Genomic DNA, 20,576 nt, shown 5'->3' with positions numbered 1-20,576 from the left:
GCCTTCCTTGGCAACTTTTTGAGCAACAAATTGATATAAAACCGATCCAAACCATAAAAGGTCGTTTCATTTCGAAGAATTTTATTAAAACTGATTTTATCAAAACTGATTTTATTAAAACTAAGGATATACAATAAAATGACAATAAAATAACACTTGCTCTACGCCCACGAAATCTGGACAGCGCCTATCTATCTAACGGGCGCTTAAATCCAGCGGTTATTCGCTGCAACATAGAGCCTTCCGCCGGCCATCTTGGTATTTGCCGAAGTGCGACTGACTCACTTATGGCATCGCAATCAGATGAAATTTTAGACGAGGAAAATGGAAATAACTCTAGAGAGCAAGCAACTTTTCTAAATTTTGGTGGCAACTTTTTGATATTTGAGCAACTGCAGAGCAACCTTTGGGTATATTGTGAAGCAACCTTTCCTGAATTTATTAGCACAATCTATTCATGCCTACTCCCCACCCTCTTTTTCCGATTACTTTGCTTGTCAAAGTAAAATAGTAAGAATAGTGAGGGGCCTAAATTCACCCCCACAACCAAAATTGTGTAAAAGGTGTTCATCTGTTGGTTATTACGTCATATGACTTCAAATGGCGTCATGCATTCCGCCGTGTTCGATTTTGCTATTTTCTCGTGACGTCCGGGAAATACAATACAAGGTTATCCCCAAAGAGTTGAGGATGAGAAATAAACTGCTATAGCCTGAGTATCAGGCTTTTCTAAGGGGTAGGGGGGAAAGGAAGGAGCGCGGACGGAAAGAAAAGCCTGACACAGACGCTTTAATTCCAGTCTTCCACCCCTCACGGCGTGATAAGCGTCAACCAATCAAATTCATTTCCGGTTGTCACTTGCGAAGCCGGACCAAGATATAACTGATAAGACACAATACATCTTGCAACAATATTTATAATGCCGATCCCGGCATCAATAAAATGCAAGTAATCAACGTTTTCACGGAACATATATCTTGTCCTTACACGGCGAAAATTTCGAGAGTTTAAAGTATATCTTACAAATAGAATTGAGAAAAAACAAGCTAGCAAAACATGTGGCAAAGAAGTGTGAAACAAACAGGAAACCACAATGGCCACAATCTTACGGCTCTATTTAATACATAATGCCTCTAAATAAAACAGTGCCCCTCAGAAAGAAGTGAGAAGCAAATTACGTCGAAAAACCGAATTTAACACAGAACGGCAAGGGTACAAATGTCACAAACGAAGGCCCGTCACCTTTATTTTGCTAAAACTCCGAGGACGTCGACTTTCCGTTTCACAAGCAGCTTTCGAGGCATAATTTCTGTCCTCTATTACGTCTAATTCCAGGAAAAACTGTAGAGCGCCTTTACGAGCCGTTTTGAAGTCGTCGCCTTCCATAAATACACTGAAATAACGCTGAATAACGTCGAGCGAAGTTTTCGCTCACTGTTCGTTCGCGTGGACATTTTTGAAGACGCCGTTATGAAATTTTTATTTCCGATTGTGTGACGTCAGGGCCCATTGTGAATTACCCAATCAGCGCCACATCCAGAATCTGGATGTTTGACATGACCCAATCAAAGCGTTTGTGTCAGGCCTTCCTCTCCTCTTTCCTTCCCTACCCTCCCCCCTCCCCTTAGGAAGGCCTGATACTCAGGTTAAAACTGCTACTGCAAAGTTACCCGAAGAAGATATGAAACAATCATTGCAGGTATTGTGTCTGCGAAAGTAGGCTTCCAACTAACCTGAAAAACAGGCGTATTTAGTGAGCATATTCGAATGCATTTTGATCGGGCGCCATTTGGATTCTTAGTCGGGAGAGGATTGGGGATAGGAGAAACGCGTCCGAGGGTAGCAAGGGTGAGGCTGAAAAGACATTGAGGGGAGAAGGGGAGGGGAAGGAAAAATCCGCCTGCCCGCAGTCATTGTTCGTTTGGGAAACAAACTGATTGGTGCGGTGTAGAGCAGAGATTGATGCCTGCCAATAAAATGTAAATCGATGTTATAATTTCGCTCTGGCGCCTGCGGGAAAATATTCAGTTAAGAGAAAAAATGGCGGACTTGGGAGATTGGATCACTTTATTGTATATATAACTCATTGATTAATTTACATCAATATGCGTGGCGATAAGGAAACCCTTTCGGCCTTTTACAAGAGCCCCCGAGTCTAATTAATATGGTATTATCAATTTACAAAGCACAGGTTTACATAAAGAATGAATAAAACTTGACTTTGTGAAAAACGGTAATCAAAATCATGTTTATTAAGATACTGTGAAATACTGAAAGACGGCACAATCTAAAGTGTTTAAAGGAAGTAGTTGTTGCCCTTGTTTATTATTTTGCGGATTGGACGCGCAGTTGATTGATGTTTTGATGGTTAAACAGATGTTCGCTTAATGACGAGCTTGTATTAACCCTATTCAGACCGGGCTTTTTTGGACCTTCTCAGCTTCGGAAGCCCCCCCTATGTAACTTCCAGAATATTTAAGCAATGACCATGAAACTTATAGGATGTATTGTACGTCCAAAACTCTTTCTTTTGGTATACGTCACGTAGTATGGTGACGTCACATCACGTGACAATTACATCATGATGTCAACACAGCCGCCATCTTGGATCCGCCATCTTGGATTTCAAAATTTTTCCAAAATGCCAGAAAACCACCCAAAATCATTGCAAAGTACTCAAAATGAATTAAAATGTGCTTTAAACCCGTAAAAATGTGAAAATAATGCCATTTAAGTTGATTTTTATTAACAGAAACACGCAAAATTACAAATTTGGGAAAACATGCCTGTCAAAATGCCGTTGCCATGGTGATTTCAAGTTCCTGACACATCATCCAACCCTACCAATTTGTTGCCAGATAAATTTTAGGAAAACTCAGAAAGTATGGCAGCGTTTGGTTAAATCTTAAAAAAGTTATAAAAGTTCAAAGTCAGCGCGGGCCTCAAAAGCCCCCCCCCCCCCGGTCTGAATAGGGTTAACATGAATTATACCATTTTATTTTAGGGCCAAACATATTGTCTGGTATTTACGTTGAAGGATCTACTAGAATGATGTTTGAAGGAGGAGGTGAGTTATCTAAATAGCTCTTGCATGAGATGAAAGAAATACTTAAAAATAGTAAAAAAAAAAATGGTCGCCGTTGTTTGGGATTCCCATTTAGAAATCCCATTTACCTGCCTATGCGTTAATGTGGGAGACCTAGCAGCGTTATGTTTAGCGCGCTTGAATCAAGATCTAGGGGTCTGGGTTCGAGAACTGAACGTGGTGACTGTATTGTGTTCTCGGGAAAGACACTTTACCCTCACAATACCTCTCTCCACCCAAGAGTAAAATGGTTACCGGCGAATGTAATGCCGGGGGTAACCCTGCGATGTACTAAAATCTCATCGAGGAGGGCGTGGCAATACCTCGAGCCGCTTTGATGCTGCAAAATTCGGAGTTAAGCCCCGATAAAGGGTTTGAAATTCATAACCCATTTTTTTTTTGTTTTCTACGACCGCTGCAATGGAAGGCGAATTGACTTAACAGTTGACACGGGAGGACTTCCAATCGAGCGACGGGATTTTAGCATTGTCCGGAGTAGTTTTGTTGTGTTCAAGAGAAAAACACGCAACTCTCTGCCGGGAGCCAAGTTACTCAACAACTAAAGCAGAGGAAGGTGAAGCTGCACTGGTGCGAGTCTGAATGTTCTGAATGAAGCACTGCTTAACTTGTGCCCCAGCATGACTGATTTTGTACAATGTGACCTCATCGTGCAAAGGGCCCACTATAAAAGAATAGATACCGAAGAACTATTTGGGAAATGGCCACAAAATGCTTTGGGAAGGGAAGGAGTGGGGGAACATTTGGATGGACTATTCACCCCACCGAGAGACTGGACTCTTTATAGCCACTGTTTCATGCTACGGGATGGGCTTTGGCCGTGTTGGGTGACTTTATGGTTCAAACGCCGACTTAGCTTAATGGTGATTTTTTCTTGAGAACATTTGCAGGTTTTGGAACTTCAGCCAATATGTATTACGACACTGTTCTGAAGCAAGCATTTGCGCGTGGTCTCAGGACACATGCCAATGATTTACCAGTCACGTGTAAACAAAGTATCCTGCTTGGTCGCTATCTTCTTTCAGAATACAATGGGTATTTCTACAGTAAATCACAGAATTTGGCCAGGGAGCTCTGCAAGGCGTACGATAGGGCTCTTCAGAATTACGACGTCTTGTTGATGCCCACTGTTCCCAGGAAAGCACAGGCCCTTCCTCTGGCTAACATGTCACTGACAGGTGAGAAGAGAAACGCGGCATTTACTGTAGCTTTTACGTTATGCACTGTACTTTGGGGGATGCGTTGGCCTTATGGTTAACGTGCTGAGCTCCAGATCGAGCCGTCCAGGTTCAAGCCCTGGTCGGGCTCACTGTGTTGTGTTCTTGGGCAAAACACTCACACACATCAGACACACACCTCAAGGCGTCTCCCCCACCCAGGTGTATACATGGGTTCTAGTGAATTCAATGTTGTGTGTGACGCTGCGTAGACTAGAATCTCATCCAGGCAGGAGTAGAAAATCACCCAGTCTCCTTATGCTATTGAAACCGGGATAATATCTTGCCTGACGGGCCAGCAGACTTTACCTTACTGTCATGAAAAGTAACCATTTATAGCGCCTTACAATAACACGCGAACTGTAAAGTTTGAAACCTGCATTTTTTTTGCTGCCGTCAATAATTGGTCGTTTTCAAGTTAAATTACAAAATTAGAATAAAACATTCAATCTAAAATGTTTCCTGCAAAAATAAGGAAAAGTCCCATTTTTTTTATTTCGTCACCCATTACTAATTGTCTTTTTTAAGTCATTTAAACACACGTTTTCCCTCCTCCCCGAGACAGAAAAGTATTTATTTTCTGATATCATTGATCGACGTTTGTTTCATACTTGCAGAATATACAGAAAAATCTTTCAGCCATAGTATAAACACGTCATCTACAGCAGTCACAGGTCACCCAGCCATGTCAATCAATGTGGGTTTCAGCAGTGGGTTGCCAGTGGGAATGATGATTATCGGAAAGAAATTTCAGGAGGCCACTCTGCTAAATGTCGCCTTCGCCTATGAAAATATCCGAGATTCGGTTAATTTATGATGCTATCGCCTTATATATTTTATTTTGCCTCCTTGAATGTATTGCCTACTTGATTAATTTTACATTCCATAGGCATTCTGGCTTGATTTGTGTCAGTTTTCGCTATTTATGTGGCCCAGTTCTCGGCCAGGTCATATTCTCTGCCACTTTGTGTTCAACGCGTTTTTCGCGCCATGAATGAACTGAAAGAAAAAGTTATTTCATTTATATGATAGACTGATTCCTGTGCTCTAAGTATCTTAAGTTTGGTCTGTCAACTCGCTATAGAACGCACACACGTTGTGTTTACGCGAAGATAGGTGAATTTGTTTTCCGAAAACTTTTTTGTTTACGGCTCCTTCAAATTCATGGTTGTACTTAAATTCGTATTTTATTCGAATACTCTTACCAAAAGAACCAATGTTTGGCCTATGAGGCGTAGAATAATCCAGCCTTCTGCTTAAGTAAACGTTTTGCCGAACCGTTGCATTTTTGAGCTTAATTTTTTTGGAAATGTTACCGTGCAACGATTGCGTATTTGACTATTCTCGACAACCCAATCACAGCTTAGCGCTTTAATTTTTAATACAATTTCATCTGCCTTGACCAGAATGAACGAAAGAAATGTTTTAAAAATAAAGGTGAATTAAATCTCCAAGTTTTGAAATGATTCTTGTCTTTATATTTTTATTATAACACCCAGCTCTTTTTCACTACAAAATAAACCATATAATTTGTGATCGTAATAACACAAATAAGTTTTAAAGGTGATTTTATGTCTGAAAAATTTAATTGAGCTTTTTTAACCAGGAAATTACGCACAAGGCTTGTTGTGGCCGAGAACTGGGCCTGCGTGGCCGAGAACTGGGCCAACAAACGGAGCTTTAATTTTTATTATTACTGGGCAAATTAATAGAATTAAGTGTTGACCACCTGATAGCTTTACACCATAAAACTGGATATTGAAGCTAGCTCTGGGCGAAATTCTCTGCGTTTATTCTGAGGTAAAAAATACAAGTTACGTCTTAAGTGGCCGAGAACTGGGCCCCATATATACTGTACCGCCAGCTAACATGGAAATAATTCGCCTTGGTTTGTGTCCTCAATGTTAATTTCTTACAGGCTGAAAAAAATAGAATTCCTAAAGAAACTTGTTTTATGTCCTTTTATGACATTTTGAAGCTTTTTTCTTTGAATTAATTAAGCGCAAAGTGACAAAAAAGAAACCAAAAAAAGAAAGAAAAGCTATAATTGTATATTCCCATCAGTACTATTCGTATAAGAAAAGATTAAAAGAAGGTCGATGTGACGGGTGATAGGTCTCGTTTCGCTTGTAGAGTGAAATGTGTACGTGGTTTGTCCGTCAAATGTGTAGGTACAGGTACATATCAAAAAGGTTTTTGCGACAGCGATTTGAGCCCCGGGCTTAGTTGTTTTGTGTAGGATCACGTAATTTGGCCCGTGCTAGAAAAAATACTTAGCTTGCTTTTGCGCTAAAAAACTACAATAGGTGTGGCTTTAAAGGCAACAAGGGGATGCAGTTACGATGTGCTTGTAAATAATGGACGAAATGGAACGAAGGGACGAGGTATGAGCGATAACAAAGGGAACACGTTGTAGTTGATCGGGTGTCGAAATGTCTTTGGTCAGTGTTTCGGTACGTGAGATGTTTTGTTCACGTTGTATTTCTTGTTTAATGTCGGTTTTAACCACGTTTGTTGAGATATGTAGTCAGTTCATTAGAACGGAGAGTGAAAGTCTCGTTTGTGGAACCATTGCGGCGGAGTCTGGGAGTTAAGCTAAAATGAATATCGCGCTTACTAAGTACAGGGTGGCATGGCGAATGTAATAAGTATTGATGTTTGGTCAGTGATGATTTTGCCGAGAACACCAGTTTTTTTTTTTAACCATAAGGGCATTTCATTAAGGAAAAAAATAGTTCACAAGTGATTAAAATTTCTCCGCCTACTGGAAATCTCAACCGATCGTTTTTTTGTTGTTGTTGTTGTTGTTTTTTTGTAGATGCAGTCCAATATTATGGCCCGTCGAGGTCAAACTTTGAATTCTAGTTGTTAAATAATGCTTAAAACAAGCGTCAATAAAACACGAAGTAACAACAATTGAAGCTGTCACGCGCACTTGTCACACTCTATTCAACTGCGCTTGGGATATATCACAAGTTTTATTACATTGCATAAGCGCATTATTACTTTGATATCACAGTTATCCGCCTTACAGTGAAATTTCCTTCATTATGCCACAAACTGGCTTTTGGCAATGAATTCGGCAGTTTACACGGGCTTTATATTTCTTCGGTCTTCTCGAACGATGATTTTTGTGCGTGACCTCCTGGCAGTTTAATGTCTTTGGACACCTTTATGCTATATGCCAAAGGCTGGGAAATGTGTTATTAGTTCAGCATAATTTCCTTCTGTTTCAACCATTTTTACATCAGAGATAAGCAGGTAGAAGCAGCCGTTTCTTCATCAGTTTTAGCAACGTTAACTATTTCGCCTCGATTTATTCAATGTTTGACCCTATGATTGCGTTATCGTCAAATTCGTAAATGACCTCTAATTAGAATCCAATAAATACAGCATCAATGCCCATTAGACAGTTGAAAACAACATATGGTAGAAATAAATTTAAATTATAACTGAGTAATCATTACGCGCTGTTTTTAAGATATAATTTATTGCGTTTTGCACCTCAGGCAATCACTGACAAAAGTGTTGACACATTATTAATCTAGGCCCTATTTTGTTGTTATTTGAACTAATTTCATCCTTTTGCTCCCACTCTTCCAACCCCCCTTCCCCCTATCAATGTTGTAGTTTGTTTCTAAGAGTCCTTTGCTACAATTTTACAACATTGAATGGGGAGAGGGGGTATTCTTGGTTTTAACGTGACGTCATCAAAATTCTAAAACCAAGAATCGCAAGACCCCTGAGTATTTATCCTTTACTGGATATGAGACGTCCTTAGTATATGTCTTGTTGAAGGTTTTTAGCTCGATAGCATTCGCCGTCTTTAAGATAAGAGCATTTTGAATTTCGGAGTTTCACGCCACACGACATCAAAGATGGCCGCCAGAATGCTGTCACGTACACTTTAAAAAATGCCTCACTCTGTGATTTTTAACAATCTGAACAGTTGTGGTTTTGCGTGTTTATGTGAATATTAACTAGTCCATGATGGTGATCTGAACGCTTTTTGTAGCAGAATTTAATGCCAGATGTTTTCACTGATTTCCGGCCGCCATGTTGGAGCCCAAGCAGTTGGGCTCCAACATGGCGTTTCCATACTGTGCTCTCTAAATTTGCGTGAAACAATTTGACGGATAACTCGAGTACGGAATAACGTACAGACCTGAGACTTGGACAAGTAGTTTATATAGTAGTTTTCTACAACCTGTAATATTCTTCAATTTTTTGACTCAATAGTTTTTGATTTATTTTTTCGCGGCGTGACAGTGAAAACCACCAATTTTGGAAGACAGTCATGAAATTTAAAAACTAGTGGTAAATTCGCCATAAAAACAGCAGAGCGAAATCAATGTGTCAACTACTTTTGTCAAATATTGTAGGATGTGAAATAGTTGTCGTATATTATTAGTTTAAATGAAAAACAAAGTCATCATTTCAATAATCCAAGACGAAGTGTCAACAGCAACCAATAGAAAAACACGACCACATTGTTATCATGTTCTACATTCTCAATCCACGATACGCAAAAAGATGGCAATGTATCAGTATAAATTTTATGAAGCCACAAAAATTTTGCTATGAGAAGTGATTACAGAAGGCATTTTTTTTTTCAGGAACAGGCTTTGCTTTTGGCAAAGATGAAAATGGCATAGAATAACTTAGATCTCGCACGCAATATTAAATTCAATTAACGGGTTCACAATAGAACCAATACATAATTGAAAGATGTAAACTTTACATATTTGTATACATTTTTAAAAGAAATACCGCTGACTGCTGTTTTAGAACTCTCCACATCTTGCAGGAAAGTAAAATTATTCTATTTTACCACATATAATTAATATGTACGGCTGTATTTTTGTCAACCTTTTTACATGCTTGTTAAATTCATTACCGTTGTCAACGATGCGAAATTTCATACAGGTTTTCTATTTTTTCTTTTCTATTGTTATGAATAATTAAGGCCAAATTTCACTCTAATCAAGCCCATGTTGTCAGTGTTAAAACCTGGCCTTTCTACAAGATGGTGAAAGGAAGTGTGGAGTTGGTCACTTTCTCAGAAGTTTGCATTAAAACAAATTTTACTGAAGAAACTGAAGAGCACAGAAATAAACTGAAATATAATTATTATCCACACCGTAGGTTCTTTTGAATTCTAATGTAATACACCGCCGTTGTCAAGCTCGGATATCAAAGAGTTTCTTATATCCCTAGGCCATAGAAGGACATCAGTCACCTTTCAAGCCAACCAATCACCAAAGGCGAAGTATCAAAAGCAACCAATAGAAAAACACTACCACATTTTTAGCATATTCCACATCCTCTTTTGGGTTTTTAAATGAGCATCTTAATTTTAGTCATTTGTTTGTTCGCCAGGGAAACGCAGGTAACGCGAGTTTGAGACTAAGTAGTTAAAATACCCTTGATTGTTTCTACTTAAAAAAAATAGCTGAAACTAAAAATCCAACCGTCCGTTCATTTCCTGCAGCTCAGTTGATCAGTAAAGTTAGGACGCCACCTGTGGTAAACGCCGAGGAAATTATTCAACAAACATTTAAGTTAGGTAAGATCTCATTAGTCCCGACAAATGCTACACAGATCGCTACTCGTGGTTAAATTGTTGAACTTTATTTTTTTTCAAACTTAGCATGTTACAAACAATTCTCAGAAACTATGTTGTTTTGAAAAGAAAGAGAAAGCTCTTATTCTGTAATGCGCAGTTAACGATGCTGGGCGCAGTCAAAGAGGGAGCGCACTCACTTCACTTTACCAATGTTTTTTTCTCCTAAGTATGCAACACTTGCTCCTTGGATTTCGAGATAAGAAAGGACTGCTAACAGTCCACAAACTCGTCGATTTTTGTTACCGAGAATTGTGACGATTAAAATGAAATAATGACACAATAATTTGGACACACCATAAGCAAGCGGTTAAGCACTGTCGGTTGTATGGCTGCATATGCAAAACCAGTTTCTGCTCGTCATCAATACAATTTTGATGTAGCCACAAAACTTTCGCTAAAAGAAACAATTACCTTAAAACGCTCTTCCAAAGTTACAGCCTTAGCTTTAGTACTGAAATGAAAATAGCATAGAATACCTTAAATCATGCACGCAAAATTAAATCTTATTAACGGGCCTGCAATAAACTCAATACGGTAAAACTAAAGTATGAATGACACTTTTTCTGTACAATTCCACCTTGAATTCTGGTGGCCAATATTTTAGTGTCTTTCGTATCTTACCAAAATTATTTTTCATGCTTTATTCCACCTCATAACATAAAACTAATATGTTTTCCTATACGTCAGCCTCGACCGCCTTTTTACGTGTTTGTAAAATACATTACCGTTGCCAACGATGCGAAATCTCGCACACTGTATTCTCTCTCTGTTGTTCGGAATTATTTGTCTCGCGTTTGCGTTTACAGTATAATTTCAGACTTTTCTCATGGAAGTCGCCAATGTATAATAAAACACGGCTTTTTAGACTTTGATGTATCATTTAAAAATCCTATTTTCCTTCGGCCTCTCGAGGATTTACCTATAAGTATGCGTTTCGGCGCAGAGGTAAAAATTCTCATTTCACAAACAGGTGTATCACAACTTCAAAGAAAGAAGGGAATACAAATCATACTACGTATTTTATTTTCGGTTGTTTGACTATGTTTTTTTTTTATTACTATCCAGATTAATTTTTAATCTCCTTTGTTAAGATTATGATAATGAATACCAGACAATGAACAATAAAAATTGAAACTGGTAAAGACATGTTTTAAACCAAAGATAACTGCTAAATATTCGAAACCAATGTTTTCTTCGATTATATCAATTGTTATTCGATAAACCAGTTTTTTTTTTTATTTGAAGTCTAAATTTGATGCATCCATAAACCTTTCAGTAAGAGAAAAAAATTATACCGAAAATGTTTTTACTCAGAGACAGGTTTCGCTTTTGACAAAAATTAAAAGATCACGCACGCAAAATTAAGTCAAATTAACGGGTTTGCATTAGACCCAACACAGAAAAACAGAAGTCTAAATATTACCTGTCTTATACATTATACATTGTCAAAGTTTCGAAATTTCGTGTTCTGTATTCCCTTTCTGCTATTTGGAGTTACTTACCTCGCCTTTGCATTCAATGGGCCAATTTCAAAATTAACTAACCTATGTCGCCATTTTTTCATAAAAAGCGACTTTTTAGACATTGATGTGTTATTTTAAACACGTTTTTATTCTAATTCCCGCCTCTCACGGATTTAGCTTCACTATGCGTATGATCGGCGTGGAAATGAAATTTACATTTAGCTCGCCATCAGTATAAATTTTATGAAGCCACAAAAATTTTGCTATGAGAAGTGATTACAGAAGGTATTTTTTTTTTCAGGAACAGGCTTTGCTTTTGGCAAAGATGAAAATGGCATAGAATAACTTAGATCTCGCACGCAATATTAAATTCAATTAACGGGTTCACAATAGAACCAATACATAATTGAAAGATGTAAACTTTACATATGTTTATACATTTTTAAAAGAAATACCGCTGACTGCTGTTTTAGAACTTTCCACATCTTGCAGGAAAGTGAAATTATTCTATTTTACCACATATAATTAATATGTACGGCTATATTTGTGTCAGCCTTTTTACATGCTTGTTAAATTCATTACCGTTGTCAACGATGCGAAATTTCATACAGGTTTTCTATTTTTTCTTTTCTATTGTTATGAATAATTAAGACCAAATTTCACTCTAATCAAGCCAATGTTGTCAGTGTTAAAACCTGGCCTTTCTACAAGATGGTAAAAGGAAGTGTGGAGTTGGTCACTTGCTCAGAATTTTGCATTAAAACAAATTTTACTGAAGAAACTGAAGAGCACAGAAATAAACTGAAATATAATTATTATCCAAACCGTAAGTTCTTTTGAATTCTAATGTAATACACCGCCGTTGTCAAGCTCGGATATCAAAGAGTTTCTTATATCCCTAGGCCATAGAAGGACATCAGTCACCTTTCAAGCCAACCAATCACCAAAGGCGAAGTGTCAAAAGCAACCAATAGAAAAACACTACCACATTTTTAGCATATTCCACATCCTCTTTTGGGTTTTTAAATGAGCATCTTAATTTTAGTCGTTTGTTTGTTCGCCAGAGAAACTCAGGTAAGGCGAGTTTGAAACTAAGTAGTTAAAATACCCTTGATTGTTTCTACTTAAAAAAATAGCTGAAACTAAAAATCCAACCGTCCGTTCATTTCCTGCAGCTCAGTTGATCAGTAAAGTTAGGACGCCACCTGTGGTAAACGCCGAGGATATTATTCAACAAACATTTAAGTTAGGTAAGATGTCATTAGTCCCGACAAATGCTACACAGATCGCTACTCGTGGTTAAATTGTTGAATTTTTAATTCTTTGCAAATTTAGCATGTTACAAAAACTTCTCAGAAACTATGTTATTTTGAAAAGAAAGATAGAGGCTTTATTCTGTAATGTGCGGTAATGATGCTGGGCGCAGTCAAAGAGGGAGCGCACTCACTTCACTTTACCAATGTTTTTTTCTCCTAAGTATACAACACTTGCTCCTTCGATTTCGAGATAAGAAAGGACTACTAACAGTCCCCAAACTCATCGATTTTTGTTACCGAGAATTGTGACGATTAAAATGAAATAATGACACAATAATTTGGACACACCACAAGCAAGCGGTTAAGCACTGTCGGTTGTATGGCTGCATATGCAAAACCAGTTTCTGCTCGTCATCAATACAATTTTGATGTAGCCACAAAACTTTCGCTAAAAGAAACAATTACCTTAAAACGCTCTTCCAAAGTTACAGCCTTAGCTTTAGCACTGAAATGAAAATAGCATAGAATACCTTACATCATGCACGCAAAATTAAATCTAATTAACGGGCCTGCAATAAACTCAATACGGTAAAACAAAAGTATGAATGACACTTTTTCTGTACAGTTCCTCCTTGAATTCTGGTGGCCAATATTTTAGTGTCTTTCGTATCTTACCAAAAGTATCTTTCATGCTTTATTCCACCTCATAACATAAAACTAATATGTTTTCCTATACGTCCCTCTTGACCGCCTTTTTACGTCAGTTTGTAATTTGCATAATTTCGCACACTGTATTCTCTTTCTGTTGTTCGGAATTATTTGTCTTTCGTTTGCGTTTACGGTAAAATTCGAGACTTTCTTCATGGAAGTCGCCAGTGTATCATAAAACACGCCTTTTTAGACTGATGTATCATTTAAAAATCCTATTTTCCTTCGGCCTCTCGAGGATTTGCCTATAAGTATGCGTTTCGGCGCAGAGGTAAACATTCTCATTTCAAAAACACGTGTATCACAACTTCAAAGAAAGAAGGGATAACAAATCATACTACGTATTTTATTTTCGGTTGTTTGACTATGTTTTTTTTTTTTATTACTATCCAGATCAATTTTTAATCTCCTTTGTTAAGATTATGATAATTAATACCAGACAATGAAGAATAAAAATTGAAACTGGTAAAGACATGTTTTAAACCAAAGATAACTGCTAAATATTCGAAACCAATGTTTTCTTCGATTATATCAATTGTTATTCGATAAACCAGTTTTTTTTAAGTCTAAATTTGATGCATCCATAAACCTTTCAGTAAGAGAAAAAAATTATACCGAAAAATGTTTTTACTCAGAGACAGGTTTCGCTTTTGACAAAAATTAAAAGATCACGCACGCAAAATTAAGTCAAATTAACGGGTTTGCATTAGACCCAACACAGAAAAAAAAGTGTAAATATTACCTGTCTTACGCATTTTTATCACGGATATTCGTGGGATCTCATCTAGAACTTTACGTATAATACCAGAGAGTAAAAAAATATATTATTTACCACCTTAATTAAGATGTATGGCTACATTTCAGTGCGCCCGCCTTTTTACGTGTTTGAGAAATACATGACCGTTGCTAGAGATACGAAATTTCGTGCACAATATTTTTTTTTTCCACTGTTCAAAATAATCCGACTTGCGTTTGGGATTAACGCCACGAATGTCGCCAGTATTATCAAAAACAACGGCTTTTAAAACTTCCACGTGCTATTTCAAATACGCTTTTTTCTTCTTCGGCCTCTTACGGATTTAACTAATCGAGTATGCAGGCGATTCTCATTTCACGAATTGGTCTCATATACTTTAATTTGTAATAACCACTGCTTCTTGGACTATAAGGAAAATATTGATTACAATTAGTAAACAAACTCGACGAATTATGTAAGGCAGATGCATGACTTTTAAGAAAACTGAAATTCCTGTCTCAACAATAATTTGGAACACTTTAATATAAATAAGACTACCTAGTTAGAGGACGACTACACGCTAATCACCACAGCACGGTGAACAAAAACGAGTTCAGTTACACTAATAAAAGCACACTGTATAAAGCTCGACAGTTTTTACCCTACAAAAATACATGTTTTTGAATATTAATTTCCTGATGTGTTTTCCTATGCTAATTTCCAGCTTCCACAAAAGCATGATTGTAATGATTTCTATAGGGACGCGCTTCTTCGAAATGGATAAACTCAGTAGATCTATTTCAATTGTATTCATGCATTGAAACGTAAATTAATTGTAGAGTTTTTAAATTCGTGATTATATAAATTAGAATGTAATACTATTACTTTTTAGTATATTAGTATTTAATTGCAATATTATACCAAATTGCCCTCGAAAAGCCCCCACGGAGAAAAATAATGAAGAATGTATGTCTATAAATGTATGATATTTTTAAAGATGAAAATTTCGTGATTTAATTCAAATACTGCTCTTTGGAAATGAGGTTTGAATCGAATTATTAATGAATCAGACTTACAAAAGTTAAACCTCTATTTTCGAACACACGTAAAAATATACCTGGTTTACGAGGAGAATTTAATTTAATTTTCAAAACAATTGCCTTTTAAATTTCTTTCAGACTTCTCTCCCATTTTTTTTCCCCAAGCGCCAATTTGATATCATGAGGACCCTTTGTGTTGTCATACTGGCTGTCCTGGTTGTCACCGTGACGTCACGCGATCCACGTTACCAAGACATTAAGAGAAGTATGGAATTTGTTCCGTTGCAATTAAGAACTATTCTCTGTTGGAATAAAGCAAAGGTTGTGTCGACAAGATAAGGTTGAAACTTTATCATTTTGTCAAATAATGAAGCATTTATACAGGTGTACTGGACTCTGTAACTCATTAAGGTCGCGGGGGATACCAACTGCATGAATAAATTCATGAAGGGAAATTTTGCTTGACCTGCATCTTTTAAAAGGCTTATTTCTCAGCTGTTAAGGGTGCGATTAAGCTCAAATTTTACAGAGACATAAAAAATGACGAAAGATTGTGAATGTCATCTTTTATTTGGTAGATTGCATTTAACGGCGACGTTTTAGCCTCGTTAGTGCCAAATTGGGAAAAACATGATTTTGTGGCAGAGTTTGCGGAACGAGTAGGAGACAGCACACTGTGATCTTGTCAAAATCTAATCAGTCAATACCTCAAGAGTGTCATAACAGAAGCGGATTTTTTAATTTAAAGTTTTCTAACAAGTTATGGCGTTTTAAGTGCGCAAATTTGAATTTAATGTCTTCTACCTCTTTCTAAAAGCGCTCTTTTAAAATTCCGCTTCTGTTATGACACACTACAGTATTCATAGTTTACCTATCTGCAGTGGCAATAAATGAAGTTCTGTATCCGCGCTGTATTCTCTGCCACAAAATTGTCGGAAAAGTCCAAACTTTGAGATTTCCGAAGGTGTCCCGACCTAAAAACGACCATTTTGCCAAGGAGAGATGTAATTATGGTAATTATATTCCACGCTTTTATGGTGAGAACAATGCGTTTTAAAAAGGGCACGATTGTTTATGCCAAATATTTTGTGATTACTCTGAGTTGCAGAAATATTCAAATTTAAATGAAAATAAGCTCAAAGACTTCCTTTCATGATCTATATGAACGTATATCGCTAAGTGTTGTTTTAAATTGGTTAAATTATCAAAGAAACGGGGATTTTTTACAAACCACACGCACGCGCCCATAATTTGTCCAGTCATAAATATCTCGTAAAGTTGTCGATGTCAGTCGTTGTTCTTCGTGCATACGCTTTAAATAAATGCATAATGATAAGCCTAAGGTGCCCCCCGCGACCTTAAATATCTTACTCTTGCAATGAGTGCTACTTCCCAGCCAACTAAATTACCCTCGGACGTACCGGAAAGGGGGGGGGGGGGGAGGGGACTGATGGCACTATCCTGAAGGAATGTTTTTGCATACTCCGCGGAAATACTCATTTGTCATAGGTTTTGACGGTACTATGGCAGCCAAAACTACATGGAGCCTTGGCCAAACATAATTTTCCTCTTTTGACGTAACTGGCTTTTATTTTTATTGTTTTTTACACAAAATTGGAAATGTCGTCAAATTTTCCACCATAATCATTTAATGTTGACTTTTTATCCTCTTCTGTGAGTTCTATCTAAGAAAATGTATGGAAAATCCGTGAAAGTGGATTTTAAGTCAAATGACGCCATCTCATGCCAAAGCCCACAGAAAATGTGGCATCTTGTACAGAAAGCAGAATGCTGCCTATACTCAGTGTTAATTTATTTTGCTGTGTCTTAATTTAACAAAACCCAAGAAAAGATCCTTTAACATCACTTACCCACCAACCCCACCGCCCATCAGCTTTTGTGCCACGGTGTGGGGATAAATTTGCTTGTACGTTCGAATGTTATAACTTATGACCTCTAACACTATACCAGCTGAAGTATGCCAAAAAAAACAAAAACATCCACCAGAAAAGACTTATTATCTCCGGGTGGCAATTGAACAAAAAGCATAACAAAAATGAGACAGCATATCTGAAAGAAATGAAATTAAAATCTAGAAATTATCATAAAAAATATTTTTAAAGTGGTTTGAGCGGTAACACGATACTATACTTTACTACTGTTATTCTCAAAATTAACATTCAATCGTCAAATCTCGTTCCTGTTGCTTTTGCATTCCTCTACAAGAATTTTTCTCAGTTGTACGTTTTATTACATTTAACATTGATTAAGACGAATAAAGTATTTCTATTATATTTATTCGAATCACAAATGACTTGAGCAATAAGGTGAGGTGTTTTATGAATCTCTTACATACAATACGTTTGTTTCCAGGCTATAACTATGAATGCACAATGTTCGACATTGTTTGACATTGTTGATTTTTTTTTTATATTGATTCAGCCAATCGAGAATGTAAACAATATTTAGGCTTTTCTTTTTCTTATGCTTTGGTCACATATTTTTCAGGCATGTCTGAAATGGAGATTGACCCTACTGTCACCGCCCTTTTTTATGAAATGAAGTTGAGATCGGTACATAAATATGCAGCGTTTAAGATCCTTAACAAGAGGAGAGTGGTGATTGATGATGACATTCTTGGGGATCCAATCGCCACAGAGACAATAGAAGAAGACGCGAAACAATTTAACAAGATGAAGAGTCTTCTGTCTAACGAGCCACGTTATATCCTCTACGATTTTGGCTTTACAAACAACGAAGGGAGATTGATAAATAAGTTGGCATTTATCTTTTGGTAAGTAATCGCTGATTTATGTCACACCACGGTATTTTATAGCTTTGGATAACAAGGGATGCAGCGGTTGGAGTAGGGTGAAGGAAGGGGCAGGGTAAAATGCTTGATTTTTGTTTGGCTTAAATTGCGCCCAATTACCAACTTCAAATCAGCTGTAAGTAAACTACTTATTTAGGTGACACCTCTGTATGCTGCCTAACTTGTGGGAGCAGAGATGGCGTAGTGGTGAGTGTGCTCACTTCCCACCAGTATGGCCCGCATTCGATTCCCGAACCCGGCGTCATATGGTGATTGAGTTTGTTGCTGGTTATCGACCTTGGTCTGAGGGAGAATATATTTAGAGGGCTCCTCTCCGCCACAAAAAAATGAATGTAGTGTAATTTCTCCCTTATTATGTGATTTCTACTGCTTTTAATAATTCGCTCTTTTTTAAGGATATCGGACGATGCTAACACTGGAGACAAATTTATCTACAGTTCTGCCAAGGCTACAGTAAAAAAAGCTTTTACTGGACTTGTTTTAGAGTTCCCTGCCAATGATCTTCGAGATCTCGACTACGTGACATTGATGGAAGAAGTGGAGAAAAAGGCATGAAAGGGACTAACAATTCGTCGGATATTGACCATCGACCCTTTCATAATTTTTGGTAGAAATCCGACTTTTTGTTGCCATTAAACCGGACTTGTCTTCAAAAAATAAGTGTATGTTAGTCTGTCTGTAGTTTGTTACCACTGGTTTCTTCGTTAATCTATCATTGCCCGTTGTTCGAATGGGAAAATCACACTATTAACCCTCGGAAGAACAAGGGTTTGCGGGTGGATGCCACTCACTTCCCCCTTGAGTTTTTCTCGTTTTTTTTTTCACTCTGTAAAGCTGAAACTTTCAGTTGCTGTTCATTCATCCCTTGCAGAAATTTTAATATGCAAACAATGTTTTGGTGGTAAGTCAAAACGCGTTTTAGATTTGGTTTGTTATTGGATAATCTGAAATCCGGATTTTAAAAACCAAACCGGATTTGCCAATCGAAACCACCCAAAATATCGTAAATTAAATTATTTCTGCATATTAACGTACTCAGAAATACAGAGAAAAGAAACCCGGTTTTCACGCTAAATGCCACTTTGCATTACCAGAATTGGGTTCGCCGATTTCTCATGGAAGGCTCTTTAGTATGGACCGCGGATGGGGTGGGGGGGGGGGGGGGTAGGGCTTTTTTGGTTGGGTTGATATTTTAGTGCTCTGGATGAAAAGGGTAATGTAATATATAGCTATAGGCAAGCCTGAAAGCGGAGCTCCACATTTATTTAAAAAATGACCTAAATGGAAAAAATCGAAACCTTGCCCACACGGAATTTTTCTAAACTGCGTTCAGAAGTTAAAACATCATGAAATTTTCTGTCATAAAATCAGGCTCAGCAATTCAGTAGAGGTTGTTAGCTTGCATCAGGTTCCTGTCTCTTTCTTCAGCGGACTTGATCTATGTAGTGCTTGGCTTCGTATTAACACAATCATTTGCTGAAGTTATTGTATTCTTGATGATGACAGCCGTAGATTCAACAGCAAATAACAGAAACAAACAAACTGGACTTGTAGAAGAAATATCATTCGCAATTAGTTCGGGTCTCCTCGTAAACATTTCGTTTCCACAATTTCACGAACTGATATAGATGGATTTTGAGGACATCGTGGGAGAAAGAAAGTTCTCTGTCGCTCTTTTTGCTTGCGGTTTCATTCAGCCTACACAGTAAAACACCGCACAACAAATTTTCCCGCGTTTTCATATTATTACTTCGTTTAGATCTAACTGAAACGTCCACATCATCCAGTTGATAGAAAATAACGTCAAGTACTCGTCGTACGGTTAAGAAAAATGCGACCAGAGACCAATAAAGTTGAAATTTAACCGTGTAGCGATTGAACGAGATCCACATTTTTTTTTTTTTTTTGCGTTAAGGCGCATCGAGGTTTCGATACACTCGTGCACACTTGAAAAAAAAGACAAACAGAATAGAGAAGTTGGATAATAAACCTCTCAGATTTTTTGCTGTGTAGTGTCGCTGAGTAATTTTCCCGTTTCCATCTTGTCTTGCCCTGCGAGCTATATTTGTTGTTTGTAATTTCCTTTCCTTTTTTTAGCCACGGCCGGGAACCTCCTTGTCCCTAGGCCTAATCCATGCGTACTTACGGGGCAGGCGGCAAACCCAAAATTTTTCGGCTCGATGGTTAGCCATTTGCTTACTATATGGATGCTCCGTTGCGCATGCGGGAGCTCCGCTATGAATTTTCACATGATAAATGGCGGAAAAGTGACCCCTAATGCTTGCTTGTCTTATCCAGCTTTTTAGCCCTGCCACTTCAAAATGGTCTCCGTAGTCCCTGATTTAGGCATTGTTGTATTTTTTCCCGTGCCCCTTTTATAGAACGTGAGCAACAGAGACGGGTTTGAGGGGTTTGATAAAGCCGTGTTCGTGCCGAGTTTCTCTCTTGTCAGCTTCAAATCAATTGGCTAATCATAAATTCTTAAATCAAGGCCACGGGTACCCAACTCAAGAACATTTTATCAAGATGGTGGTATTCAAGGTCAGCAATATCACCGATGAATTCTTTAACTCAATGTTGCTGACCATTATTGT

The 20,576-nt window shown here is 37.6% G+C and overlaps 2 protein-coding genes across 7 annotated transcripts; both read left to right on the top strand.

Moving 5' to 3' along the window:
- Positions 1-3,009: 3,009 nt before the first annotated feature.
- On the top strand, positions 3,010-8,227 carry LOC144665396 (amidase-like). Of its 2 annotated transcripts, none has more exons than XM_078526652.1 (3): positions 3,010-3,067; positions 3,994-4,281; positions 4,938-8,227. In XM_078526652.1, exons 1-3 carry the CDS (start codon positions 3,049-3,051, stop codon positions 5,135-5,137), a joined length of 507 nt encoding a protein of 168 aa, XP_078382778.1. In that variant the 5' UTR covers positions 3,010-3,048; the 3' UTR covers positions 5,138-8,227. The 2 variants fall into 2 exon arrangements, with proteins under 2 accessions (XP_078382778.1, XP_078382779.1); XM_078526653.1 differs by lacking the exon at positions 4,938-8,227 and adding an exon at positions 4,398-4,800 and having other exon boundaries at positions 3,994-4,307.
- Positions 8,228-9,834: 1,607 nt separating this feature from the next.
- LOC144665384 (uncharacterized) lies at positions 9,835-18,654 on the top strand. 5 transcript variants are annotated; one of them, XM_078526629.1, is made up of 5 exons: positions 12,454-12,483; positions 12,585-12,659; positions 15,288-15,414; positions 17,658-17,943; positions 18,378-18,653. In XM_078526629.1, the coding sequence occupies exons 3-5, from the start codon at positions 15,330-15,332 to the stop codon at positions 18,535-18,537; spliced, it is 531 nt and encodes a 176-aa protein (XP_078382755.1). In that variant the 5' UTR covers positions 12,454-12,483; positions 12,585-12,659; positions 15,288-15,329; the 3' UTR covers positions 18,538-18,653. The 5 variants fall into 5 exon arrangements, with proteins under 5 accessions (XP_078382756.1, XP_078382754.1, XP_078382753.1 ...); XM_078526630.1 differs by lacking the exons at positions 12,454-12,483; positions 12,585-12,659 and adding an exon at positions 9,835-9,886; XM_078526628.1 differs by lacking the exon at positions 12,585-12,659 and having other exon boundaries at positions 12,421-12,483; positions 15,315-15,414; positions 18,378-18,654.
- The last annotated feature ends 1,922 nt before the right edge of the window (positions 18,655-20,576 follow it).

The sequence above is a fragment of the Oculina patagonica genome, chromosome 9, assembly GCF_052425735.1.
Source record: "Oculina patagonica isolate OP01 chromosome 9, crgOcupat, whole genome shotgun sequence".
NCBI lineage: Eukaryota > Metazoa > Cnidaria > Anthozoa > Scleractinia > Oculinidae > Oculina > Oculina patagonica.
Note: the sequence above shows the minus strand (reverse complement) of the source record. Positions and strands in the feature narration are given on the sequence as shown.